Genomic DNA, 26,588 nt, shown 5'->3' with positions numbered 1-26,588 from the left:
TACGCCGAAAGCCTCGAGGCGACGGAAGTGACGCCAGAAGCGCGCGACGCGCTGTCAGCCTGTGGCTTGCTGCCGGCGCGGTTGCGGGGCTCGGGAGGGAGCGATGGAGGACCATGGTGAGTGGGGTGGCCGCCGCGGCGGGGACACACGGGCAGCCCGGGCTCGAGCCGCGTCCTGCTGTCCCTCACTGCTCTTGGGCCGTGGTCTGGGCCTCTCGGACGCTCGCCAGCCGACTTCAGCACGCGCTGTCCGCGGGGCCTCTGCCCCCGCCCCAAAGCTGGCTCTCAGAGGAGACAGTGTGCAGGCCACCGCAGACCCGGGTGTCCTCTGGGCGCAGCAGAAAGACGCGTTGCCCCTGCTGGAAGGACGGAGGCATCTTTGGGTTTGCTTGTCCATCATGGTTGACAGAAGGTGTTTGTGAAATGAAAAAAAAAAAACCAGACTAAAATACTGATTTAAATTAAAAAGTGAACTGGGTAGAAGTGCATGCATTCTTACATTTGTATTTGTGCACATGCGTCGACTTGATTGTAGACTTGCTCAAAAGGTAGCAGGAGAAATTAATAAAGTGAATGAGAGGATTCCCTAGGCTACTAGCCCCTGGGCTTGGCCCCTAAATTCTCTGCCTTGTGCACCAATGAGGTGTGCCCCTGCCCACAGTACAGAGGTGTCTTCTCCATCCCCATCAACATTTGTTGTGCCCTGTAACTTCCAAAGCTTCTTTCTTTGAAAAAAAAAAATTTTGCTTCTCATTCTTAAGGCCAGCAGTTGTCACCAAGCTCTCTGGCCTCATCTTCCTAAGTTCTGTGATGACCCATTTTTTTCCCCTCTCTTCCTAGAGTTAATCGAATACTTTAAATCTCAGATGAAAGGCGATCCTAACATGGCCTCAGGAGTGGCTGCCATCCGGACTTTGCTGGAGTTCTTGAAGAGAGACAAAGGTACAAAGAGCCAGCCTCAAATAGTTTGGGCCTCAGGAAAGTCTTCAGATGACTTTTAGAAATGTGGACAGGGAGACATGCCGGTCTGTCTAAAGTCTCAAGCTCAGCTTCTGTCCCCATCCATGTCCGTCCTTTCAGCCTGCAGGGATCCCTCAGGCTATCACCTTAAAGAGTCTCATCTACCTACAAATACGCTTGGAATCAAGAGTCATTACTACAGCCTCAGCCAGAAGGCTTAAATTATAGCAATAATTTAGCTTTATAGATGAGTACCAAGCTGCTAGCTTGTCCTAGATTCTGTGCACATGCTATAGAGAATGTCCCAGAATAAATTCTGGTATTGCCAGGTGGTAGTGGTGCATACCTTTGATCCTGGCACTTGGGAGGCAGAGGCAGGCAGATCTTGTGAGTTCAAGGTCACATTGTACCCAGAATCTTAAGACTTACAATGCTTGTTTAGTAGATCCCAATGAATATTGATACCAGAATTTTTTGTTTGTTTTTGTTTTTGGAGACAGGGTTTCTCTGTGTAGAGTTGGCTGTCCTGGAACTCACTCTGTAGACCAGGCTGGCCTTGAACTCACAGAGATCTGTCTCCCAAGTGATGGATTTAAAGGCATGCACCACCACCACTCAGCCTCCAGGTCCTTTCTTATTCAATTCTCGGTTGAAATGGCCTGTAATCCTAGAGGCCAGCCCTGTAAAGTAGCTCAGCTGACCTTGTTCATCATCCAACCTTTTCCCATCCTCGTTACGGTTTGTAACTTGTCTGTTTCTTTCTGTGCTTGTTTATTGCTCCATGAGAACAGAGCCCTCTCTGGCGCAGCATCTCCCAGTGGCTGGCACAGAGATGCATCCAGTATTCTTTGAAAGAGCGGATGAACTGCAGACCAGCAACAGCCATGGTCATAAATGAACATCACATTTCCTTACTTCATCATTGCAGGAGAGACACTTCAAGGCCTGAGAGCGAATCTCACACATGCCATAGAAATCCTGTGTGGTGTGGACTCCTCGGTGGCCGTGTCCTCTGGCGGAGAGCTCTTCCTTCGCTTCATCAGCCTCACCTCCCTGGAGTACTCTGTAAGCCCCGCCCTCCCTCAGGAGTCCCTTCTTCTTCTCTGTTTGCCTACAGAGACTGTCAGCTTTCCTGGGATCACCTCCCTTCATTTTGCTCTTTCCTCTCCAGGATTACTCCAAATGTAAGAAAATCATGATTGAGAGAGGAGAGATTTTCCTCAGGAGAATATCCCTGTCAAGAAATAAAATTGCGGACCTGTGCCATACTTTCATCAAAGACGGGGCGGTGAGTAGATGGCTTCCCTGTGCTGCTAGAATCAAGAGCTTTGGAGTCAGGCTGCTGGGCCTGAAATCCTGGCTCTGCCACCTACTGCTGGGACCATGGACAAGTCACTTCTCTGTCCTGCAGTTTTCTCATCTGTTTATAAGGACAGCAGCAGCTGGCTGACTGGGTAAGGTGGAGATGAGATGAGAAAAAAATTTTCACTTTTTTCTTTTTTGTGGAGCTGGGGATGAAAGCAAGGGCCTCAAACATGCCTTACATACTCTACCACTGAACTACACCCATAGCCTCTTAATAAGCTATCTTTCTAAGAAGTATTTGTAGTTCCAGTTATTTCTTTATTATGTGTTTGTGTGGGTATACACGGGTGCCACAGTGGGTGTGTGGAGGTCAGAGGAATTGGCTCTTTCCACTGTGTAGGATCTGGGGATCAAACTTGGGTCACTAGGGTTAGTGACAAGCACCTCTACCCACTGAGCCATTTCACCTGCTCTGAAGAAGTATTTTTATGGTTGGCTTTGCAGTTAGTCCTCTAATTTGAAATGGTCTGCCCAGACCAGCTGTTACCATGGTCACTGGCATGCATTTGAGCCAGCATCAGCACTGGGTGGAGCTGTCTTCTTTATAGCTGTGACCTGTCCCTGGTTAAGTGAGGAATGGCAGGTTCAGCCAGTCTCCAGCTTGTCCACTCCAGCAGGTGGTGAAGCCTTCATGTTTTCTGAACCATCAGCACAGCCTCCCACCACCTCAGCCTCCACAGACCATGCCTGTATTGACTTGCATCGTGGCTCTTAGATGTTGTCCTTGGCTTCACTGTACTCCCTACCTTTGAAGCATGCTATTAAATATGTAACTTACTGGGAGGTGGGCATGGGGCTGTGTTAATGGCAGTGCCAGACAGACCTGGGTCAAGTGGACGCATGACACTCCTCAGCTCACAGTGTGTGCCTGTGCTGTGGGTTTCTTGCCCGCACCACCCACAACTCTTAACCTGGGTTAACAGCTGGGTTAAAAACGCAGCGCTGCTGACTCTTGAACCTGCAGGCAAATCACCCTCGGACTTGTTAAATGAAGACTCCTCAGGTTTGAGATGAGGCCTGAGCACCTGCAATTCTAATGAGCCATGTCCTCCACCTTGCCTTGTGTAGTCCTCTGCATTCTTAGAGCATAGGCTATTTGTGAGTCCACAGGTCATTATCTGCACCACAGACAGCTGTATTTACCCCACAGTGCTCGTCGGTGTTGGAAAATGTCTTAGCTTAACTTGTATATAGTTATTAGATGTTTATTAGACTTTGACCCTTCTAGAAAAATCAGGTGGGTCTGCCACAGCGGGACCATGTGACAAAAGAGGCACCTATGGCCCGGTTTCCCTTGGCTTTCCACTGCCAGTAGCCTCATCAGGCCACTGTATTACCTACCCTTCCTGGCACCTGTAAGAAGTATGTAAACTCTGTCTTATTGGCAGGGAAGCCAACCCATGACGTCTCCTGGGCCTTCAGATGTACTGGCTTCTATACCTTTGGGGTCTGCTGGGGAAATTTGTGTCTTACCCCTTGGGCAGAAGTGTTGAACTGATCAGTGGGCTTGAACTTCAATGGACTGTCAGAGTCACCCTAGATGATTTATAGCACAGGTGCCAGCAGGTGTCATATGATGGTGCGGGCAGTGCGGGGCAATGGCTGGCAGCTTGCCCCTCTGATGGAGGTTTCTTGCTCCATAGAGAATTTTGACTCACGCCTACTCCAGAGTCGTCCTGAGGGTCCTAGAAGAAGCCGTGGCAGCCAAGAAGCGGTTCAGTGTGTATATCACAGAGTCTCAGCCTGATCTGTCCGGGTAAGTGTCTTGCCACCGGCCAGTGCGTCAACATTGTCCTGGACCCGTTCGTGACTGTTCTGAGCCTGGAGGGAAAGTCTGGGTTTGCAGGGGCATGGTGCAGGCTGTAGACTTTTTGTTTCTTTCTCCATTTTTAGGGTTTTGTTTTAAGGGTTTTTTTTTTAGGTAGTTATATCAGAAGAACAGCAGGAGACTGTAGGAAAAGCTTTTTTTTTTTTTTTTTGTTTTTGGTTTTTCGAGACAGGGTTTCTCTGTGTAGCTTTGCGCCTTTCCTGGAACTCACTTGGTAGCCCAGGCTGGCCTCAAACTCACAGAGATCCGCCTGGCTCTGCCTCCCGAGTGCTGGGATTAAAGGCGTGCGCCACCACCGCCCGGCAGGAAAAGCTTTTATCAGTTGGTGATCGACAAAACCATCTCCAGAAAACACGTAAAGCAAACTTTGTTCTCAGTTGACTTCATCACCCAGGCTGCTTTAAGGGTATAGTTTCTGGGGGTTTTTGTAGTACTGAGGGGTGAATCCAAGTCCTGCATATGCTAGTCAGGCACCCTGGAGCTAGACCTCCAACTCTGTAGCTTAAGAAACCAGTGAGTGATAAGCCAGGCCTGGTGATACACGCCTCAAGTCCCAGAACTCGAGAGGCAAAGGCAGGCGGATCTCTGGTTCAAGGACAGCCTGGTCTATAGAGCGAGTTCCAGAGCAGCCTGGCCTACACAGAGAAACCCTGTCTCAAAAAAAACGAAAGGAAGAAACCAGTGATGGCTCGGCAGTTAAGAGCACTTACTGCGCTTTCAGAGGACCTGGGTTCAATTCCTAGTACCCAAGTGGTGGTTCACTATCATCTGTAACTCCATTTCTCGGCATCCATGCCCTTTTCTGTCTTCTCAGACACCAGGCATGCATGTGGTGTGTTTGATACATGCAGGCAAAGCACCTGTTCTTATTGTCTTGGTTAGGGTTTCTATTGCCGTGAAGAGACACCATGACCACAACAACTCTTATGAAGGAAAACATTTAATCGTGGTGCTGCTTACATTCCAGAGGTTCAGTCCATTATCATCATGGTGGGAAACATGGCAGCAGCGGGCAGACACAGTGCTGGCTACTTATTGGTCAGAAGGCAACAGGAAGTGGACCGTGGCACACTTCCTCCAACAAGGCCATACCTACTCCAACAAAGCCACACTTCCTATAGTACCACTCCCTATGAGATTATGGGGGCCAATTACATTCAAACTACCACACACATAAAATAAAAACAACTAGATCTTAAAAAAATAAAAATGAATAATTAAAGAACTTTGGTTCTTGTTTCCCTGGTCCAGTCAGGATCTGCCCCTTAAGCCACTGAGGTCACAGGACATCTCTGTCTAAATCAAGTTCATCATGCATCACTGTGGGACTTTCTTGGACTTTATCTAATGTCCTCATGTCACCTTCAGGAAGAAAATGGCCAAAGCCCTCTGTCACCTCAATGTCCCTGTCACTGTGGTGCTGGATGCTGCTGTTGGGTAAGTGTGACTCTCCGTGTGTGTGCATGCTGGCTCTAAGCAGGGCTTTCAAATTGGATTGGAGTTGGAATCCTGTCCATAAAATCTGCCTGGGTGTCATCTCTCCCTTATCAGACAGGCAGCCACTCTGCAGCAGTAGGGTTATCACGAGGTCATGAGAGTGCAGGAGACGGACTGCATGCCCAGCATTGGACCTGTGTTCGTGCATGTTCGTTGCTGCGGTCTTGTTTCTGAGACATGCTCCTGTAGCCCAGACTGGCCTGGAACTCAGTCCTTTCTCAGCTTCCTGAGTGCTGGGATTGCTGGCATCGTCGTAATGCTCAGCTGCTCATGTTTTCAGAGTCCAAGGCAAAGGTCAGGCTATGGTCAGCAGTTAGGTGATCAGTGCACTCTGTGTCCTCAGACATGGCTGCTCAGTGGCTCACTGGGAGTTTGTCCCACCCACAAGGTCCCAGCTGGGTCGTCAGTGTCTATCACTAAAGAACAGTAGTCCCTTGGGAAGAAAGCTCATTATTAAGGAGGTTAGGAGTGTGCTCCATAAGCATCTTCAGCAGGTCTTACTGTCTTAAAAAGTAAACTGTGATACACCGATTATCCCAGCACAGGAAGGCAAAGGCAGGCCGACCTCTGAGTTCCAGGCCAACCAAGGCTATATACTGAGACCTCGTCTCAAAAGTTGTAATGCCCATGGGAAGGTAACTGGTAACAGTGCCAGGGCAGCTGTCTGGCAGCTGTGGAAGGCACTTACATCACCAGACATTAACTAGAGCCAAGCAGAGTATGGAAAGCTCTTCCTTGTGTCCATCTCCTCAGCTACATCATGGAGAAAGCAGATCTTGTCATAGTTGGTGCTGAAGGTGTGGTTGAGAACGGAGGAATTATTAACAAGGTAGGTACTGTCACCCTGCCTGTCCCTGTACACCCCTGTAGCTCGGCAAGACCGTGGTCAGATTTCCTCTTTGGAGGATGACCTTTGTGACATCTGTCAGTTTACACATGTACACACAATAGGTGCTTCTGTTTGCATCTGTGTTCTGCACAGGGACCTGTATAGCTCAGACTAGCCTCAAACTATGTAGCTGAGGCTGACCTGATCCTCCTGTCTGACTCCCAAGTGCTGAGATTACAGGCACACACTACCACACCCAAGCAAAATAGACCCAGCTTGGCGTTGAGTGGCTCCGGCTTTGCCTCTATTTGATTGACGACATTCGTCCTCAGGGTTTGTTACATTTTCTCCGTCCCTTGCATAGGAAACTGTCTGTAACAAAACATCTTAGTCATGTTACATGATGCATGCACCTTCTTAAGTCTTTGGTTCAGTGGCTTTCAGCCATTCACACCATGCTATCACCAGTGTGTTTATAAAACTTTTCTGTTTGTCCCAGATGGCCTTTTCCCATGTCCCTGGGTCACCTCTGTTCTTTGTCCTGACTTTTCCAGTACTAGGGACTCACATAATGCTCATGGTTCTGATCTTGACGTACTTCACTGACCACGCTGCCCCAATTTGCCCAGACCATAGCATGTGTCAGAGCTGCATCCGTTCCATCCTGACACTGACCGTGGGGTCACATTCACTTACAGTGGACACTTGGGCTTTCCCACCGTTGGCTGTGGGTGGGGCAGGGAAGTGTGAAGTGGGGGCTTGTCCTGGGCTGCACTTACTGCACCTAGCTGGTGGTCCTGGGCATCCTCTCCGGGGTTGGGGACCACTTACTTGGAAGAAAAAAATGTTACCTTTTTTTTGGCTTTTTGGTGGTTTGGTTTTTGAAGACATGGCTTCTCTGTGCAGCCCTGGCTGTCCTGGAATTCACTCTGTAGCCCAGGCTGGCCTCAAACTCAAAGATCCACCTGCCTCTGTCTCTTGAGTGCCAGGATTAAAGGTGTGCACCACCACCACCTGGCCTGTTGTTCTTCCTTCCTTTTTTTTAAAGATATTTCTTACTGGCCTTGACTCAGTATATAGCTAAGCTGTCTTTGAATTTCTAATCCTCCTGCCTCACCTTCCTGTGATCCCTGCTGGGATTACATGTGTCCCACCAGGGCCTGGTTTATGCAGTGCTGGGGCTTGAACCCAGTTTCATCATGCTACACAGGCATTCGACCAGCTGAGCTAAATCCTAGCCCTCAAAGAGGACCTTTCAGGAAAGAAAACAAGCCACTCTCAAAATAACAGAAGGAGGGGTTGCGGATTTAGCTCAGTGGTAGAGCGCTTGCCTAGCAAGCTCAAGGCCCTGGGTTCGGTCCTCAGCTCCAGAAAAAAAAAAAAGAAAAACCAGAAGGAAACACAAAGCCTCCTGATCGCATGCCAGACTGACCCTCCCTCTGTGCTTCCGCTTGCACCCAAGCTGTTCCAGCTCACCTTGCGTGTCTTCCATTTTCCCCGACTTCTCAGATCGGAACCAACCAGATGGCCGTGTGTGCCAAAGCCCAAAACAAGCCCTTCTACGTGGTTGCAGAAAGTTTCAAATTTGTACGGCTCTTCCCGCTCAACCAGCAAGACGTCCCAGACAAGTTTAAGGTGAGTTTTACATATTTGACAGGGTCTTCGACTCGGTAATGTTCCAGAAAGTTCCTCCCTTCCCATTGCCCTTTCCTCCAGTGCTCTTCCAGTGTCAGGGCACAAGGCACTCACTGGTGGTGGGACCTGGGCATTTGTGGGCAGAATCTCCGTCTTGTTCATTCACATAGCACACTCTGTGTGCAGAGAAGCTGTGTGGCTGGTGAGCAGAACCCCAGCCTAGGAATCACCCCTTGTCTTCACTCCCATCTCTGCTTTTACAAAATGTGACCTTGGCCAGGCCCTTCCATTGTGGCCTCTTATTTGTGTATCTGGGATGGGATGGTATCCTGTGACATGCTGTCCCTCCCAGCCTGCCACACAGCCAGTCTCCTGACGCAGGACAGTCCTGGCAAGAGCTCACATACTGCTCAAGCTCTGGCCGCAGAAGTACAGAATCTGGATACACGGCCAACCCTACTAACGCCAGTTCTCTCCTCAGTACAAGGCAGACACTCTGAAGTCTGTGCAGACGGGGCAGGACCTCAAAGAGGAACACCCATGGGTGGACTACACGTCCCCGTCTTTGATTACCCTGCTGTTCACGGACCTGGGTGTGCTGACACCATCTGCTGTGAGCGATGAACTCATCAAGCTGTACCTATGAGCAGAGTCCCCTCCTGCCCACTTGAGGGAGCATGTGTGCATGGCTGCACAGGACGGCAGCCTCTCCACTCTGGAGCCAGGGGCCAGAACTGAATCAGACTTTCAGATTTGTATGCAGAGGGTTCACATCAGAAGTCCTGGAGGTTCCTTTCAACTCAGCTCTGTCATAGCTGAAACACGTTCCCAGTTCTAGAACCAAGCTGAAGCATCCTTCCGGTTTTCAGAAACTCACCGTCTCAGGAAGTACAAGTCAGATGGCTGGCTGCAACCCGGGGACGGACAGACAGCACACAAGTGGGGACTCTTCTCATCCCACTGCAGGCTGGTTCGCATCCGTGAAAGTGACGCAGGCCCCTCTGCAGTAACAACCACTGAGGACAGACACATCATGGAGTGCCTTACACAAAGACTGCTTCTGGCTTCAGGGCTCCGTCTCCTCAGCAGGATCAAGCCAGACAGAAAACCCAATGCAGGAGCCACATTCACATGACACTGCTTATAGAACATCTGGAACTTCTGTCTATAAAACAACCTGAGTTTACTTTACACGTTTAGGTCCCAAACAGCTTTTGTAAATTAAACATGGGAACAAATCAGGATCTTTACAAATAAATGATATGAAAGATTTGGATATGGTATTGTATCAGTACAAGGAGACCCAGGCCAGAAACAGTTGGGCAGAACACCAGAAACAGCCCACAGCACTTTCCAGGATAGGATCCCCTTCCTGGTTTTCAGATATTTGCCAATAAAATAGCACCAGAGTCAGTTCTAAAATGTTCTCACCCCAGTCTGGGTGTGGTGGCACCAGCCTGTGACCCTAGCACACGGGAGGCTGAGGCAGGAGGATCAGGATTCTTTGCCCCTATTGCAAAGAAAAGCAGAGGAAAGAACCCCTGCAGATAGCCACTTCTGCCTCTGCAGGTACTCCGGGGAGGGCTGCAAAGGACTTGCAACGTTTGGGTGAGGGGAGGTCATGCGAATAAATACCTAGAAATTTTACATGGCCTAAAATCAAGTGTACTTGATTATCTATTTTAAAAAGGTAAGTAATAATTTAAAATAAGTATATACATATATACTTTATTGTACAAAACCCACTCCAGAAAAAGAATACAATTAATCAAAATAAATACTGACATCTGTTATTTACACTCAAATAACGAAGGCCTCTGAGAGACTCTGGCAGGATGGTAGTACTTGGGAGTGTGCAGTCCTGTGGCTTCTCCCAATCTTCCCAGACCGCTTTCCAGAACAGTCTTCCGGGAAGGACAGGGGGGTGGGGCCAGCTCTGTAATGACCTTCACCTGAGGCTCTGAGGTCAGCTGTCCTCTCCTGAGTCTGAGACCCCCAAGTCTGTCAGCTGGACTGTCCTTTGGGTGCTGGTCAACAGCCCCTTCTCAAATTCTTCTTCTGTGATTTTTCCTTTCTTAAACTTTTTCAAGAGCCTTGTATCATTAAGGAGTTCCTCCATGTCCTCGTCATCGATATCAGAACCCTGAGTACAGAAGAACATGACTGTCAGCTGTGGCTCTAAGGGAGCAGCTGATCCTGTTGGGCCTAAAAGCTCCAGGGTCAGCTAACACCACAGGCCCCAAAAAACAAAGGGGAGAGTGAGGTGTCCACATAGCCCAGGCTGGCCCAGGAGGGTGAGAGTGCTAAGACAAGGCATCCACATAGCCCAGGCTGGCCTTGGACCCAGGGTCCTGTTCTCAAAACACATCAGCTTTCTTTCAATGCAATGACAGAATTCTAAGATGGAGTTTAAGGAAGAAGACCATCACACTTTACCTCATCCTTTTTCCTCTTGGCATTCATCTTCTTCTTCCTCTCCTTTTTGGCCTTCTGCTTCGACCAAGCTTTGTTTTTAATGAACTTTCTTCTCCCTTCATTTTCTGTTCTCTCTTTTCTTTTTTGCTCCAACAGTTTCTGCCTCTGTTTTTCTCTAATTTTATCTTTAAATGGAATCGTGTCAGTGTCGATGTCCGTGGGCACAAAGTCTGGGAACTGCTTCCCCCTCAGTTCTGGCATCCTGGGCATCCTCAGCAGGGCAAAGCCTCGAGCAAGGCTGGCAAAGTCAAGGTCTAAAAGATAAGAGCTTAGAGTCAGCACAGGAGTTCTTCATTAGGTTTCTTAATTAAATGGTATAATAAATTCACTTTAATTTGAATTTTTTTTTTTTCTTTTCCGAGACAGGGTTTCTGTGTTAGCTTTGCGCCTTTCCTGGAACTCGCTTTGGAGACCAGGCTGGCCTTGAACTCACAGAGATCCGCCTGACTCTGCCTCCCAAGTGCTGGGATTAAAGGCGTGCGCCACCAATGCCTGGCTTAATTTGAATTTTTAAGAAACATTTTTTTCCAGAAAGAAATGGCAGATTATTTTGCGTCTACTCAGAGCCCTATATAGGACTTTCCTTTTCATTTATATTTTTTTAGGATTCTCTTTGAAAGGTTTAAAGAACACTAATCCTAACATGCCACATATTTCATTAAGACAAAGCAACCATTGTCACCCAGAGATTCGGAGAATTAAGAAGAAATATGAAGCTGGGCAGTGGTGGCGCATGCCTTTAATCCCAGCACTCAGGAGGCAGAGGCAGGTGAATCTCTGTGAGTTCGAGGCCAGCCTGGTCTACAGAGTAAGATCCAGGACAGGCTTCAAAGCTACAAAGAGAAACCCTGTCTCAAAAAACCAAAAAAAAAAAAAGGAAAGAAACATGATTATGCCAAACATGGTGGCAATCAGCTTTAACCATACCCAGCTTTAATCCCAGTACTTGACAGGCACAGGTAAGAACTCTGAGTTTGAGGCCAGCCTGGTCTACATAGCAGGAACCATGTCAGAGAAGGCGAGGCACCGGCTTACCCTTCAGCCTGAAGATGAGGCTGCACTCATGCTTTGCGTAAGCCTGGACAAAGGACACGAAGGCTTTCATGCCCTTCTCGAACACTGCCCTGTCGGCCATGGCCATGGCCCGGAGCTTCGGCAGAAGGTCTACGGTGTTCCTCTGGAGGCTCATCTCCTGCAGAGGGCACTACACAGAGACCACCATCTCAGCTTCCCTGCAGGCCCTCCAACCCAGGACCTCCCAGAGCTAGTAAGCCCAGGACAGCACAGCCCACCGAGAGCAGGGGCCAAATCCAGCCCAAGCACGTTTGAGAATGACATTGCACATCACAGTCCTGACTGTAAGACAGCGGGCAATAGGCGGTGTTCCCAAGTCACGACGCTGGCCAGTGCCTCCCCAACCCAGCCCGGGCGAGTCTGCAGCCCCTCCCCTCAGCGGCTGACCACCAGCTGCCAGGCCAGTGTGCCACTTACCTTCTGGTTGATGGCCAGGAAGTTGATGTATGCCTCCTCCATCGGTAGCAGGAACACCAGAGCACTGCCACCGTGGCCGATGCGGGCTGTGCGTCCACAGCGATGCACGAAGGCACTAGGGGGACAGGGAGGGGCAGTACCCATGGTGGCAGTGAGCAGTCAGGCTCCAGCCACATGTCATTGCACTACACAGTGCTGTATACAGCCACCTGGCCCCACAGCTCAGGGCTGACTTGACCACCAGCCAGCGAGCATAGAAGAGCTGCAAAGAATCAGACGCTGCGTACAGGACCGGGAGGGACGATATACTGGCTCTGAGGACACCTGACCAAAGCTGGGCTTCCTCAGGTCACACAGCAGGGTCACAGAGGGAAACTGAGAAGCAATGAAAAGCAGAAAGAGCAAGTGCCCCGGCATGACAGATGTCAGAAAAAGCACCACTTGGGATCGGAATGCAACTTTGCAATTACAAGTGTGTTAGGAAATCCGAGTGTGGTGGCTCTTGCCTTTAATCCTAGCACTCCTGAGGCAGAAGCAGGCTGATCTACACAGGGAAGCAACCTGGTCTGTATAGGGAGGTCCAGGACAGCCAGGGCTACACAGAGAAACCCTGTCTTGAAATATCAATAATAAATAAGAAGTGTGTGAGGAACGTCTGCTCACTTTCGGAGAGATACACAGTTTATTTTAGAGTATCTGTTGCTCTTCTCAATATTCTGTAATTTGCACTTCTGCATGGACTTTTAGTAGTGGAATTTTCTTTTCCTTATTTATCTCTACACACACACACCCTTTTGCAGACAGTGTCTTAACTCAGCTAATGAACTCTTGACTACTGTCCTAAGCTCAGCCTCCTGAATACCAGGATTACAAACAGGAGCTACCACACCTAACTCTCTGAACACGATTGCTAGAACAACACACCAGTATTAGCACATCAAAAGCTATTTGACCACTGGCCTACTTCTGCAATTTAATGTTTCAGGAGCTGGGCAAAAATCCAGTTGGTAGAGTCTTGGTATTTCAAAACTTTAAGCCAGACGTGGTAGCGCATGCCTATAACCCCAGCACTCAAGATGTAAAGTCAGGACAATCAGAAGTCAAAGGTCATCTCTGGGGGCTGGAGAGATGGGTCAGAGGCTAAGTGCACTGGCTGCTCTTCCAGACAGTCCAGAGTTCAATTCCCAGCACCCACATGGTGGCTCACAACCATCCATAATGAGATCTGGTGCCCTCTTCTGGCCTGCAGGCATACATGCAGGCAGAACACTGTATACATAATAACTAAATAAATCTTTAAAAAAAAAAATGTTAAAATATTTAAAATTTCACTGCACGTCCACCAGCTCAGCCCTAGACAGAGGACCAATCCCTTGCATACCTGGCATTGCTGGGAGGGTCGTACTGTAAAACCCAGTTGACTTCAGGAATATCAATTCCCCGGGCCATCACGTCAGTGCACACCAAGATCCCACTAGGAACGAGAAAGCAGCACGTGAGCGAGGCCACCCCTCCCCTCCCCTGCAGTGACCAACCCCAGTGACACAGTACAGGGCGCTGGAGTCTCTCACACAAACAGCTTTTTCCTAATGAATACTTGGATTGCTTTTTCTTCCTCTCACAACCTCCCCAGACTTTATAAACTGCCAACAGAAGTGGGGAGCTACAGAGATGGTTCAGCATCCATGGCAGGGGGCTCAGAACCACTGGTCAGCTCCAGTGCTGGGGGAGCTGATGACCTCTTCTGGGATCCAGGGGCACCTGCACTCACATGCAGAAACCTACACACATATATGCATAATCAAAATAAAACTAGCCATGCATGCCATGGACAGGAGCGTATGCTTGTTCTCGTGTGTGTGTGTGTGCGCGCACACACACACACGGAGGAGTGGTAGAGAGAGCACAAAGATTCTTTCTAGCCAGTACTAGGGCTGGAGCCCAGGGCCTCTGCATGCTAAGGAGTGTGCTACCGAACAGCCAAACCCAGACTGTTTTGTTGTTGCTGTTTTGCTTTTGAGACAAGATCCTCTGGCATCAGTCTGAAGTCCAGGGTAGCCTTGAACTTCATACCTGACTCAATCTCCCAAGTGCTGGGGTTACAGACATGCACTGCCACATCTGGCTTTTTTTTTTTTTTTTTTTAATTTTTATTATATGTGCATTGGTGTTTTGCCTCCATGTATGTCTGTGTAAGGGTATTGGATCCTGGAGTTACAGACAGTTGTGAGCTGCCATGTGGGTGCTGGGAATTGAACACAGGTCCTTTGGAAAAGCAGTCAGTGCTCTTAAGCACTGAGCCAACTCTCTAGCCACTGGTTTAAATGTTTTTTTTTTGTTTTTTGTTTTATTTATTTATTTATTTATTTATTTATTTATTCATTTATTTATTTATTTATTTATTTATTTATTTATTATGTATACAGTGTTCTGCCTACATGCCAGAAGAGGGCACCAGATCCCATTAAAGATGGTTGTGAGCCACCATGTGGTTGCTGGGAATTGAACTCAGGACCTCTGGAAGAACAGACAGTGCACTTAACCAGTGCTTTCAACCGCTGAGCCATCTCTCCAGCCCCGGTTTAAATGTTTTTAATTCATGTATTTCCACTTGAGAAATAAAAGTGTGGCGGGCCAGCCCTCAGCAGCCAGTAGAAGACAAGCGCCATCTCTGCCCTGTCACTGGGACAACAGCAGGGTGCCACCGTGCCCTCGCAGCTGCTTGAATGGAGGAGCCCTGCAATGCTTAGGAAAAACAGAAACGGCTATGCTCATCAGGACACCCCAAGTTCCCTCTGTGAGGCCAGCACCCTACAGCCTATGCAGGATCTGTCCCAACAAGGCCAAGGGGCTGTGCTTGCTCTTGTTTACCCGGGGGCAAGGACTTCCCGAAACCTCCACTGTGCCAAGCCCTGGGAGATACAGCAGGGGACACACTGAGCTTCCTGACTACACCGGCCTGTGATGGTGCAGGGAAACCCAGTAACTCAGCAAGTGACCCCGGCTCGGTGTATGGGGGAGGGTCCAAACCAAGCTCTGGGTGCCCTCAAAGATGGAGTAACTGGGTATGAGGCACAGAGGCTCCAGGAGGGCAGAGGGAGAAGGGGCAGACGCAGGCGCAGGCGCAGGCCCTGAGGAGCCTGGGGACTGGTGATCTACCTCCGGCCCCCAGAGGACAACCACCCCACTCACCTCTGCAGCTTGCGGAACTCCAGGAAGATCTTATTGCGCTTGTACTTCATCTTCCCATGGATGCACAGGATTTTCACTCTCTTCAGCAGCGCCTCCAGAGCCTTTCCATAGTATTCCACACACGCACACGTGCTGTGCAGGAGAGAGAAAGCACTCAGTCACCGGGCACCTGGGTCCCGAAGCTGGGGAGGATGCAGAGGGAAGGATGCAGATCAGGGACCCTGTCGGGACGGCAGGTGGAGACCTGCCGGAGCAGCCTCTCGCTCCTCCTCTCCATCCATGCAACCCCTGAAACCTGGGCAAACCCTGACACGGGTCCTGCTGTCTAACAATGGCCCCACAAGCAAGGTCTGCTTCCCCAGCCGCCGTCAGAACAAGGATGACAGCTCAGACAGAAAGCAGTCTGAGATGGCACTGCACTGTTCCTGCGGAGGACTGCACTCTGCACCGGCTCAGATCAGCACCGTTCCCAAAGGCTCAGCCAGTCACGCCTAGACTGAGCAGATCCTCTCCCAGGGACCTGGGGCTTGGAACCGGGTTAGCAAGAGACAAGAGCAGGCTGTAGGAGGGTCACCCAAAGAGAGACACGTCCCCTGCGGACAGCCCATGAACCACTGCCAGGACCTGTTCCCTTCTCTGAAGCTAGTCACTCAACTCCATCAATCTTTAACCTAGTCACAGCAACCTTCTCAAAGTTCACCCCAAATACCCACCCCCACTTTTTGACATATCTTCTAACTACATAGCTCAGGCTGGACTTGAACTTTATAGTCCAGGCTAGCCTCAGACGATTCAGCCTCCTGCCTCAGCCTCTTGAGTGCTGGGATTGCAGGCATGAGCCGCCACACTCACTTTTGTCCTAAGATGGCTCACTATCCTTTTGCAGCACAAGCAAGTGGCACACCCAGAAAAAGGCCTGGCACACACCCCCACTGGCCACCCAACCTCCTCCCAGGACACCAGGCTGCACATTTCCTGTCAAGCCTAAGGCTCTTTCAGCTCCTCCATCTGGGCTGAGGCCATTAGCAGGTTCTTCGCTGTCACCATAAGTCACAAGAGGACACAGTGAAGTGGTGTTTTACACACTGACGGGTTCTGACGTCAATGGAGTGGTCTCAGGCAGCAGCCGAGCAAGCCAAGCACACATCCATCCACCCTACAAGGACGGCACTTTGCAAAGCCTTCACTGTTTGTTTGTCTGTCCTGTACACATTTTATCTTTTGAGAGAGAAGGTTGCTATGTAGCCCAGATGGGATTTGAACTTCCTATCTTTCTGCTTAGCCTCCTGAGTGCAGCAGAAAGGGTTACAGCAGAGACCAAGCCTGGCACCCACTCTTAAGCATTTCATTGTGCACAAAACTTTTTGTACAAAAGTCGAAACAGACTAGTTGGAAGGAGAAAGAAAAAAGCCAAGCCATGCTGGACATGTTAGTGTAGACCTTTCATCCCAGCACTGGGGAGGCAGAAACAAGTGGATCTCTGAGTTCGAGACCAGCCTGGTCTACATAGCTAGTTCCAGGCTAGCCAGTGAATCCCTGCCTAAAATAAAACAAACAAAAAAACTCAAGCCCACCCACAAAAGGCACATGTTCCTGTCTTGCCCTGTGATAACAGGACTCTGCGGCTGAGCAAGCTGCTTCCAACCATCTCTTTGACCCTGCTTCTCAGGGCAGCAGGCAGCTCAGGCAGAGCAGTCTGACGGAAGGGGTGGAGGCAGGAGCATTGCCTTCTGCCCCTTTCTTACTCTCTCGGCCTCAGTGAAGACGTGACAGGACTGTACACACAGTGGTCATCTGGAAGCTCCAAGATGACTCTCGGGATGAAAGGCAAGGTGGAGACAGGTGTGGAAACATCAGCCTTGGCATTGCTGAGCCCACACAGCAGAGGCAGGAGCTGCTGCCTCTGGACATCAGTGCAGAAGCCAGGGAAGCTGGGTTCCAGTCACCAGCCGCACACAGCCCCAGAGCCTCCCCTGCACTGTGCTCCCCACCTTCCCAGACACGGCCCTGAAGGAGACTACCTGAAGAAGACCAGGTGCTTCTCCTGCTGATGGTTCCGAAGGAAATAGACCAGCTGATTGAATTTCTCATCTGCCTTACAGATCTACAGGAGGGAAAGAAAAACAAACTCACATATTTGCAAAAATAAAGTAATCCCCACAACTGTTTTCAGCTCCAGCCTTTTCTTCCTTTCTTCCTTTCTTTTTTTTTTTTTTTTTTTTTTTTTTTTTTTGTGGGGACAAGGTCTCACACAGCCCAAACTGGCCTCAAACTCTTGTAGCAAAGGTTGGCCTTGAACTCCTGCCTCCACCTCCTGCGGACTAGGATTCCAAGTGTGCACCACCCCACCCAGCACAGCCTTCACTTATTAATTTTATTTTATTTTATTTTTTTTTTTTTTTTTTGGTTTTTCGAGACAGGGTTTCTCTGTGTAGCTTTGCGCCTTTCCTGGAACTCACTTTGGAGACCAGGCTGGCCTCGAACTCACAGAGATCCGCCTGGCTCTGCCTCCCGAGTGCTAGGATTAAAGGCGTGCGCCACCACCGCCCGGCTCACTTATTAATTTTAATATGCTGACTTAGTGGGGGGGCACACGTGCACAAAGGTTGGAGGGGAGCTGCCAGGGGTCGGATTTCCATCTGCCATGTTGTACCCACATTGAAATCAGATTGTCAAGTCAAAGTCCTTCACCACCGAGCCAATGTCAGCCTGCCCGGCTCAGAGAGAACAAGACAGACATCCATCAGCCTGCCTGACTCACAGATCAAGACAGACATCCAGCCTGCCTGACTCACAGATCAAGACAGATATCCATCAGCTTGCCTAACTCACAGATCAAGGCAGACATCCATCAGCCTGCCTGACTCACAGAGTTCAAGACAGACATCCATCAGCCTGCCTGACTCACACATGACAGACATCCGTCAGCCTGGCTGGCTCAGTGCTGCTGCCAGTGTTCAGTTTAAGTCACAAAACTGTGTCACTGGCAGCAGCACTGCCACAGAAGGCAGCTGTTCCCAAGACCTTGCAGACAGCCAGGCTGGGCCAGTGGCAGCAGCATTAGCTCCTCTAGCCCAGACATCAGCAGGTCCAAGTCAAACTGAGAACACTCATTACCGCCAAGCTTGAATCTGGGGCCACGCTCAGAAACTGCCACACTAAGGCAAGAACAGCTCTCCAGAAATGAGTGTGTGTGATAACCTGAAGCGTTGCCATGGAGACAGACTCCGTCCCCTTCCCAGTCAAGTCCCCCATCCAGGCCTCAACCAGAAGCATTCAATCCCAGTGAATGTGGTTTCCGGGATTTTAGCAAAACTGACAGACATTGCAGGTCCCAAGATTCTCTCATGGGGCGCAGGAGCTCAGGTCTGTAATCCCAGGACTTTCAGGGAGACAGAGGATATTCTCAGATACATAGTGAGGTTCAGAAGCCAGCCTATCTCAAAAAAATAAAATAAAAGCCGGGCAGTGGTGGCACACACCTTTAATCCCAGCACTCGGGAGGCAGAGGCAGGTGGATCTCCATGAGTTCGAGGCCAGCCTAGTCTACAGAGAGTTCTAGGACAGCCAGGACTGTTATATAGAAAGACCTTGTCTCAGGAAACCAAAAACAATACATAAATAAATAAAAAAAAATAAATTTTAAAATTAAAAAAAAAAAGAGCGAGATTTTAGCCTTGGACTCTCTATGTAGCCCTGGCTGGCCTGAAACTTACTACATAAACAAAGATGGCCTCCAACTCCGAGATTGGCCTGCCTTTGCCTCTTGAGTTCTGTGAATGAAGGCATGAACCACCATGCCCGGATAATAAATCAACTTTTTTTGTGTGGTTTTATTTTATTTAAATAATATTTTTTTCATTTATTTTACATACCAACCACAGTTTCTCCTTAAACTAACTTTTAAAGGGTTGCTTAGCAACCCAACAGTCCCCTGATCTTTTCCCAAAGAAAGCTTACTGGTCTGTTTACTATAAAACCTGCCTGAGAAAAATAAAATGTTGCAGCTTGATCAGAAAAAAAAACAAAAAACTAACAGTGGTGGCGGCAGTGGTGGCGCACACCTTTAATCCCAGCACTGGGGAGGCAGAGGCAGGCGGATCTCTGTGAGTTCGAGGCCAGTCTGGTCTACAGAGTGAGTTCCAGGAAAGGTGCAAAGCTACACAGAGAAACCCTGTCTCAAAAAAAAAAAAAAAAAAAAAAAAAAAAAAAAAATTAACTTTTTGAAAGATTTTATGGGCTGGAAAGATGGCCTAGTAGCTAAAAGCACTGGCTGTTCTTCCCCAGGACCCAGGTTCAATTCCCACATGAAAGTTCAGTCACCTGTAACTGCAGGTTCCAGGGGATCTAATGCCATTGTCTGGTCTCTGTAGACACCAGCCATGCACAAGGTACATACACATATACATAGACAACCCAGCTAAACAAACACATAAAATATTTTTAAGTTAAAAAAAACAGTTATTAGCTATGCAGTGCTGGCGCACGCCTTTAATCCCAGCACTTGGGAGGCAGAGGCAGGAGGATCTGTGTGAGTTCAAGGCCAGCCTGGTCTACAGAGCAAGTTCCAGAACAGCCAGGGCAGTTACACAGAAAAACAAAACAAGTTCTTATGCTGAGACAGTTCTAATCAGTCATCTGAATGACTGAAACGGTGGCCATTGTGGTGTCCATTGTCTCCTGGCTTCTCACATCCGAACAGCTATGTGGGTTAATTCACTATCCGACAGCCCTATGCCATGGGTCTATGAGGGACAAAGCCGAGACCCACCTCAGAGTCCTGCTCTGGCTCCTGCTCTGTACCAAGTGCTAAGTCCTGCCACTCCTGGAAGACAAGCCTCCTCCCTTCCCCAGCCACCCTAAGACCAAGCTAGCCCCTATTTCCTGGAAGCCTGTCGACACCCATGAAGAGCTCATCCACTGACAGTCTGCACAATGCGACCCTCTGGTCGCGAACCAGCCCCCTCTCTGTGAATAATGGAGGCACAGCAGGACAAGGCAGCAGGCCCCGCGCTCACCATGTAATGGTTCTCTAGGCGGGAGGGTGTCTTCTGTGTGCTGCTGGCTGCCACGCCCTTCTCCTTCACGGAGATTCGGACAGGGTTCCGGAGGCCCGCCCGCACCAAGTTCTCCACTTCCTGTGTCTGTGTGGCTGAGAAAAGGCCTGTTCTCCTCTGCTTTGGCAAAAACTCCAGGATTGTGTTTATGCTGGAAACAGAATGTACACACACATGCACACACGAATTAAAAAGAGCAGAGGAGCTGGGTCCAGAGGGAGGGAGACTTTATCTCAAACTTTAACACAATACACAGACTCATTTTTTAAAAATAGAAGACCTGGGATTAAGCTCTGTGACGGAACCTAAAGGGTCGAGCTACCTGAGGTTTGAAACGCTGTGAAATGGTAACAGAATCCTTAGCTATTGGGCAATGCACAAGTCCACTGCACTCTCCTGCCAGGTTCACCCACATTCTAGTACCTTGCTTCAAAGCCCATGTCAAGAAGTCTGTCTGCCTCATCCAGCACCAAGACATCCAAGCTCCTCACACAGCTGGCCAGGTCCAGACCCTCAGCCTTCCTCCGGAACATGTCCTCCAGGCGGCCTGGGGTTGCCACAACGATGTTCCCACTTTGGAAAGAAAGTTCCCATTTTCCGTGTGCTCTGGATCTCAGAAAGAGTTAGCAAAACACCACGTCCCCACCCTGCAAGTCCATCTACACCCCAGGGAGAAGGATGGCTACGTGGTAGACACAGCAAGGGCTAGGGGAGAGAAGGAGCTGGTTACAGGCCAGGATTCTGCCCACTGGCCACACCGGCCACCTGCATCTGTAAGCCTGTTGCTGGTGCACAGCCATACTCTTTATTTCTACTGTATACTACCTCTGCCATCTCTCTCTACAGCAGTAGAGAATCTACAACACCACGCCCCACCGCCCCCACAGCGCCCCACGGCCCCCACAGCACAGGCTAACCTCTGACCTAAAGCAACAGAAAACATAAATGTAGGAGGAAAACAGACTGGGCAAGGGCAGCTCAGTGGACAGGACTTGTCTGTATGCATGAAGCCCCGGGTTCAAATCCCAGCTACAAGAAATAGGAAAGAAGGGAAAGGGAGAGACAGAGGGGAGAGGGGAGAAAAGAGAGAAAGGGAGGGCAGGGGAAGGGAAGGGGGAGGAGGGGAAAGAAGAAGGGAAGGGAGGGGAGAGAGCTAGACCAACAGGCTGAGAGCCAGATGTGGCCGTGCAAACTGGCTGCCTGTAACATGTTTTTGCACAGTGGAGACCATAAGCAACTGTTTAAAAAATCTGAAGACACACTCATCTGGAATTCGACCCTCTAAAATCTCCACAAGCTGGCAGCAAAGAGTCCGATCTTGCCAGGCAATGCTCAGCAACAGATGAGTACTAGGGGCACCAGGTGTTTACACCCAGGTGGTTTACACACCTGCCCTGACTCCCAAGACAAGCAGAGCCTATGAAGTGTTCACAGGGTCAAAGGTGGGCAGGGAGAAAATACCCTCTGGGGGACCCCAAGGCACTTCCTATGAGCCTAGGGTCCTACCAGACACTCTCAGTTAAGTGCCAAGAGCACATAGACAGGAGCAGGCTCACACACAGACAGGAGCAGGAGCTCACACACAGACAGGAGCAGGCTCACACACACACAGGAGCAGGCTCACACACACACAGGAGCAGGCTCACACACAGACAGGAGCAGGCTCACACACACACAGACAGGAGCAGGCTCACACACACACAGACAGGAGCAGGCTCACACACACACAGACAGGAGCAGGCTCACACACAGACAGGAGCAGGCTCACACATACACAGGAGCAGGCTCACACACAGACAGGAGCAGGCTCACACACAGACAGGAGCAGGTTCACACACAGACAGACAGGAGCAGGCTCACACACAGACAGGAGCAGGCTCACACATACACAGGAGCAGGCTCACACACAGACAGGAGCAGGCTCACACACAGACAGACAGGAGCAGGTTCACACACAGACAGACAGGAGCAGGCTCACACACAGACAGGAGCAGGCTCACACACAGACAGGAGCAGGAGCTCACACACAGACAGGAGCAGGCTCACGCACACACAGACAGGAGCAGGCTCACACACACACAGACAGGAGCAGGCTCACACACACACAGACAGGAGCAGGCTCACACACACACAGACAGGAGCAGGCTCACACACACACAGGAGCAGGCTCACACACACACAGGAGCAGGCTCACACACACACAGGAGCAGGCTCACACACACACAGACAGGAGCAGGCTCACACACACACAGGAGCAGGCTCACACACAGACAGACAGGAGCAGGCTCACACACAGACAGGAGCAGGCTCACACACAGACAGGAGCAGGCTCACACACAGACAGGAGCAGGAGCTCACACACAGACAGGAGCAGGCTCACACACAGACAGACAGGAGCAGGCTCACACACAGACAGACAGGAGCAGGACTTGCAGGCTCACCCATGTTGCTTGAACCTCTCCACATCTTCTCCAGGGTTCCGGCCTCCGATCCACAAAATCTGGCTGAAGCAAGAAATGGGACTTGGAGCAAGTCAGGCAAAATAACAACCCAGGCAAGCAGGGGTTCCCCACACCCATGATCTCAAGGGCCATCTCAAGGCCCTGCACCCCATCACCTGAACTGCGGGAAGTGCTTCGTGAAGTGGGACAGGACCTCATCGATCTGAATGGCCAGCTCCCGAGTGGGGGTAATGATGATGGCTCCTACCTGCCCACACGGAGGGGGGAACCACAGCGTCAGCAGTACACAGGTTCAGGTTGGAGCACATTAGTCCTGCACCTTCCATCCTCAGACAGTTTCTAGAACTTTTCAGCACTCTCAGGGCATATCATGTATCACCACATCAAGGGCTTAAAGGGTAGCTCAGTGGTGGAGTGCTTGGCTACCATGACCAAGGCCCAGCATCACAAAATAAAAAAAAAAAAAAATCAACATAGGGCTGGAGAGATTGTTCATCTGTTAAGGGCACTGGCCACTCTTTCAAAGGACCCAGGTTCAATTCCCACCACCCACATGGCAGTCACAACCATCTATTGCTCCAGTTCCAGAGTACCGACAGCCTCTGCAAGCACCAGGCACACATGTGGTACACACAAATACACAAAGGCAAAACACCCACACACATAATAAATTAATTAAACTAAAATTTTTTTTGCAGGGCAGTGGTGACACATGCCTTTAATCCCAGCACTCAGAAGGCAGAGGCAGGCAGATCTCTGTGAGTTCGAAGCCAGCCTGATCTACAGAGAAAATTCTAGGACAGACAAAAAATAAATAAATAAAAAAAAATCAGGCTTTCTGTTTGTTTGTTTGTTTTGTTTTTTTGGTTTTTTTTTTTTTTTTTGAAGATTTTATTTATGTGCAAGAGTGTTTTGTCTACAAGCATGGGCATACACCCTGTGCATCCCAGGCCAGAAGAGGGTGCCAGATCCCTTATAACTAGAGGTTGTAAACCTCCATGTAGATCCTGGAAACCAAACCCTGGTCTTCTGCAAGAGCAACAAGTACTCTTGTCCACTGAGCCATCTCTTCAGCCCCCACTGAGGGTATGTGAAATACCAAAATCACCAACAAGGGCCACAAAAATGAGGGGTTAGGGATTTAGCTCAATGGTAGAACACTTGCCTAGTAAACACAAAGTCCTGGGTTGGGTCTTCAGCTAAGACAGGGTTAAAAACACAAAAACAAACAAACAAAACACTAAACAGCTTACTCATGAGGATCCCTGCTTACACTATGAAAGCTAAAATGGCTTTTCTACCCATATCCACAGATGACCAAGAAAGTACCCCAGTGTCGAGAGAGCAAGCAGTATTGTGAGAGAGCAAGCCAGCATCGACTTTGGTTTAACAAGCAGGCAAATTCAAAGCCAGACTCCTTAGATACCAAACAGGGCTCCACTTAGGTTTGCCCAGCTTCTTCCTCAGACCCGAAGCCTCCTGCCTCCATGACAATCAGCCAGCCCTCCTCACCTGGCTCTTCTTTAACTTCTCCTCCCTTCTCAGAAGAATCTCCACAATGGGGATGACAAAAGCCAGGGTTTTTCCACTACCTGTCACCTGCAAAGGGACAAAGCTTTTGACTCGCTTTCCGCTTGACTAAGAGAACAAGGAGCAGACTGTATTGCATGAGGTACTCACAGCTTCTGCAGCAACATCTTTGTTTTTCATGAACAGAGGGATGGTGGCAGACTGCAGGGAGAGATTACAAAGGACTATTATTATTAAATAATAATTATTAAATAATACCACAACCAAATAACAGAGACCCAAGTCCTAAGAACACAGGGGGTGACTGAGGTCAAAATGCACCCCACCCCACGGGGATCCTGAGTAAACAGTCACCACAAAAGCTTGAACTAAATGTGACATGTTGTAGCCAGGTGTAGCAGCACATGCCTTTAATCCCAGTACTCAGGACAGAGGGGTAGACAGATCTCTGTGAGTTCAAGATCAGCCAGGGCAATGTAGTGAAACTCTGTCTCAAAACCAACCAACCAACAAACAAAAACATTGTGAGCTATCTATAAGGACATTAGTGGCAGGAGTCCTGGATTCAAGTCCTGACACTCCCATTGTTCCTTATTGGACTAGAAAAGAGTGAACATTTTAAAATTTACTTTTATTTATGTGTATATTATGTGTATATGCCTCTTTGTCTGTATGTACACTACATGCACGAAGGTATGCAGGAAGGCAAGAAAAGAGTGTTGGATCTCCTGGAACTGGAGTTATATGCAGTGGTGAGCCTACCCAATGTTGGTGTTGGGAACTCAATGCTGGTCCTCTGCAAGAGCAGCAAGTACTCCCAACCACTAAACTTTCACTCCAGCCACTGGAAGCATTGAATTTACCACCAGCCCCAGGGCATTTGCACCGGTATTTCTGTGTGGCAATTAGCTTCCAGCAGTCACCTCAAAGCCAGCCCCTCCCAGATTATTCAGGTCTCAGAATAATGACAACTCCCTCTGAGGCCTGCTCCCTCACTGTCCACCACACGAATCTATTTCAGTTCCTTCATAACACTCAGCACGAGATAAACTACCTCGTTCCTATAGTTCTTCCTCTAACACCCGCTCTAGAAAATAAGGCCCACGGGTAGGTACCAAGAGGCCCAGTTGCCAGAGCCTAGATGAGGCCCAGATACATACCAGGTCCTTAATAAATGCTTTGCGGTTTTTGTTGGCTTGCTTGCTTGTTTCTGATAAATTAGGCCACGGAGATCCTCTTTCCCTACACAGTAACTACAGGTAACAGACACTGGGCGCCCACCTGCACTTATTTAATCCCCATAATGCTATGAAGAAAGTGATTGTCATCACTTCTCAGACGGAAAGGACATAGATTGAGCCGCTGTCCGAAGTCGCTAGAGCAGGCAGGACAGGCACGAAGCTCTGAGACCCGGAGTGGGCATCGTGAACACGCGTGGCACTGTCCCAGTAGGGCACTCCCTGATCCCCGAGGCTGCATCCGAGCGGCTGACCGCTCAGCCTCGCTTCCCCGCTGCCCGATACCTGCACCGGCGTCATGTGCGGAAAGCCCAACTCGCGCAGCGCGCCCAGCACCCGAGGATGCAGCGGCACCTGCAGCGTCTCCCATGAACCCTCCGTCACGTGTTCCATGGCGCGTCCCCTGGCTTCCACTATTGCGGCCGCGGGGAACGCCAAGAAGGGACCACCAGAGAGCACTTCCGCTTCCGGCTGGTCCATCGCCCGACGGAAAACCGCACCCCAGCGACAACGTTCCGGAGGGCGGACCCGAGACGCTGGGAAGCAGTGCACCGCGGCCGAGGGGGCAAGGGCGGCGGGTCGATGGGAGTGACAGGGAGGAGGAGGAGCCCCGTGTGGGTCCCCAACAGATACGCATAAAGGATGCTGGGGACCCTCCGCCGGTGCGCATATAAGGTGCATGACTCTCAGGACTTCGCGGTTAAGCGAGGGCGCCAGACAAGCACAGCCTCCCCAGTCATTCGGCCAGCTGAGAGGGGCTCACCTGCGGACCTGCCGCCAGCTGTTCACGGATGTCTTCCAGACGTCCTTCAGCCTCCCAATAAGTCACCTTCTCGGTGACCACTTCCTGGACAGCAGAACGCCTGTTTGCACCTACACGGACTTTTAGCGTGTGCAAATGCTGGTAGATTCACATCCCCTCCCCAAAAGCAAACCAACGGTGGGCCTTTTGTCATCCTCCTGACTAAATGCTGCATACAGATGCCAAACTTGTGGCAGGAATGAACAAAAAGTCCTCACCGCATCCTCC

At 49.8% G+C, this 26,588-nt stretch overlaps 2 protein-coding genes across 4 annotated transcripts; one reads left to right on the top strand and one right to left on the bottom strand.

Annotated features, from left to right (window-relative positions):
* Positions 1-7: 7 nt before the first annotated feature.
* Eif2b1 (eukaryotic translation initiation factor 2B subunit alpha) lies at positions 8-9,389 on the top strand. The gene is made up of 9 exons (XM_052755460.1): positions 8-116; positions 840-941; positions 1,888-2,024; positions 2,131-2,247; positions 3,968-4,080; positions 5,521-5,589; positions 6,403-6,478; positions 7,988-8,113; positions 8,595-9,389. The coding sequence occupies exons 1-9, from the start codon at positions 104-106 to the stop codon at positions 8,757-8,759; spliced, it is 918 nt and encodes a 305-aa protein (XP_052611420.1). The 5' UTR covers positions 8-103; the 3' UTR covers positions 8,760-9,389.
* Positions 9,390-9,814: 425 nt separating this feature from the next.
* Positions 9,815-26,007, bottom strand: Ddx55 (DEAD-box helicase 55). 3 transcript variants are annotated; one of them, XM_052755451.1, is made up of 14 exons: positions 25,844-26,007; positions 24,471-24,521; positions 24,303-24,389; positions 22,946-23,037; positions 22,770-22,832; positions 20,752-20,901; positions 20,290-20,479; positions 17,293-17,375; positions 15,272-15,403; positions 13,461-13,553; positions 12,080-12,194; positions 11,624-11,792; positions 10,550-10,842; positions 9,815-10,256 (listed from the first exon to the last, which is right to left on the bottom strand). In XM_052755451.1, the coding sequence occupies exons 1-14, from the start codon at positions 25,949-25,951 to the stop codon at positions 10,080-10,082; spliced, it is 1,803 nt and encodes a 600-aa protein (XP_052611411.1). In that variant the 5' UTR covers positions 25,952-26,007; the 3' UTR covers positions 9,815-10,079. The 3 variants fall into 3 exon arrangements, with proteins under 3 accessions (XP_052611411.1, XP_052611413.1, XP_052611412.1); XM_052755453.1 differs by lacking the exon at positions 25,844-26,007 and adding an exon at positions 25,602-25,837; XM_052755452.1 differs by lacking the exon at positions 25,844-26,007 and adding an exon at positions 25,481-25,592.
* Between the last annotated feature and the right edge of the window lie 581 nt (positions 26,008-26,588).

Source organism: Peromyscus californicus, unplaced genomic scaffold (genome assembly GCF_007827085.1).
Source record: "Peromyscus californicus insignis strain IS unplaced genomic scaffold, ASM782708v3 Scaffold_2__1_contigs__length_46816999, whole genome shotgun sequence".
Taxonomy (NCBI): Eukaryota; Metazoa; Chordata; class Mammalia; order Rodentia; family Cricetidae; genus Peromyscus; species Peromyscus californicus.
The sequence above is the reverse complement of the archived record's forward strand: the minus strand, read 5'-3'. Positions and strand labels throughout refer to the sequence as shown.

What these genes read in the sequence shown, in the direction of transcription:
- Ddx55 (XM_052755451.1), bottom strand. Translation starts at nt 25,951, where the DNA reads ATGGAACACGTGACGGAGGGTTCATGGGAGACGCTGCAGGTGCCGCTG. An exon ending in AAGATGTTGCTGCAGAAGCT is followed by an intron (nt 24,390 to 24,470) that starts GTGAGTACCTCA and finishes GTCCCTTTGCAG; the next exon opens with GTGACAGGTAGTGGAAAAAC. An exon ending in GACATGGGCTTTGAAGCAAG is followed by an intron (nt 20,480 to 20,751) that starts GTACTAGAATGT and finishes TTCTGTTTCCAG; the next exon opens with CATAAACACAATCCTGGAGT.
- Eif2b1 (XM_052755460.1), top strand. An exon ending in CTTTCATCAAAGACGGGGCG is followed by an intron (nt 2,248 to 3,967) that starts GTGAGTAGATGG and finishes CTTGCTCCATAG; the next exon opens with AGAATTTTGACTCACGCCTA. An exon ending in ACGTCCCAGACAAGTTTAAG is followed by an intron (nt 8,114 to 8,594) that starts GTGAGTTTTACA and finishes TTCTCTCCTCAG; the next exon opens with TACAAGGCAGACACTCTGAA.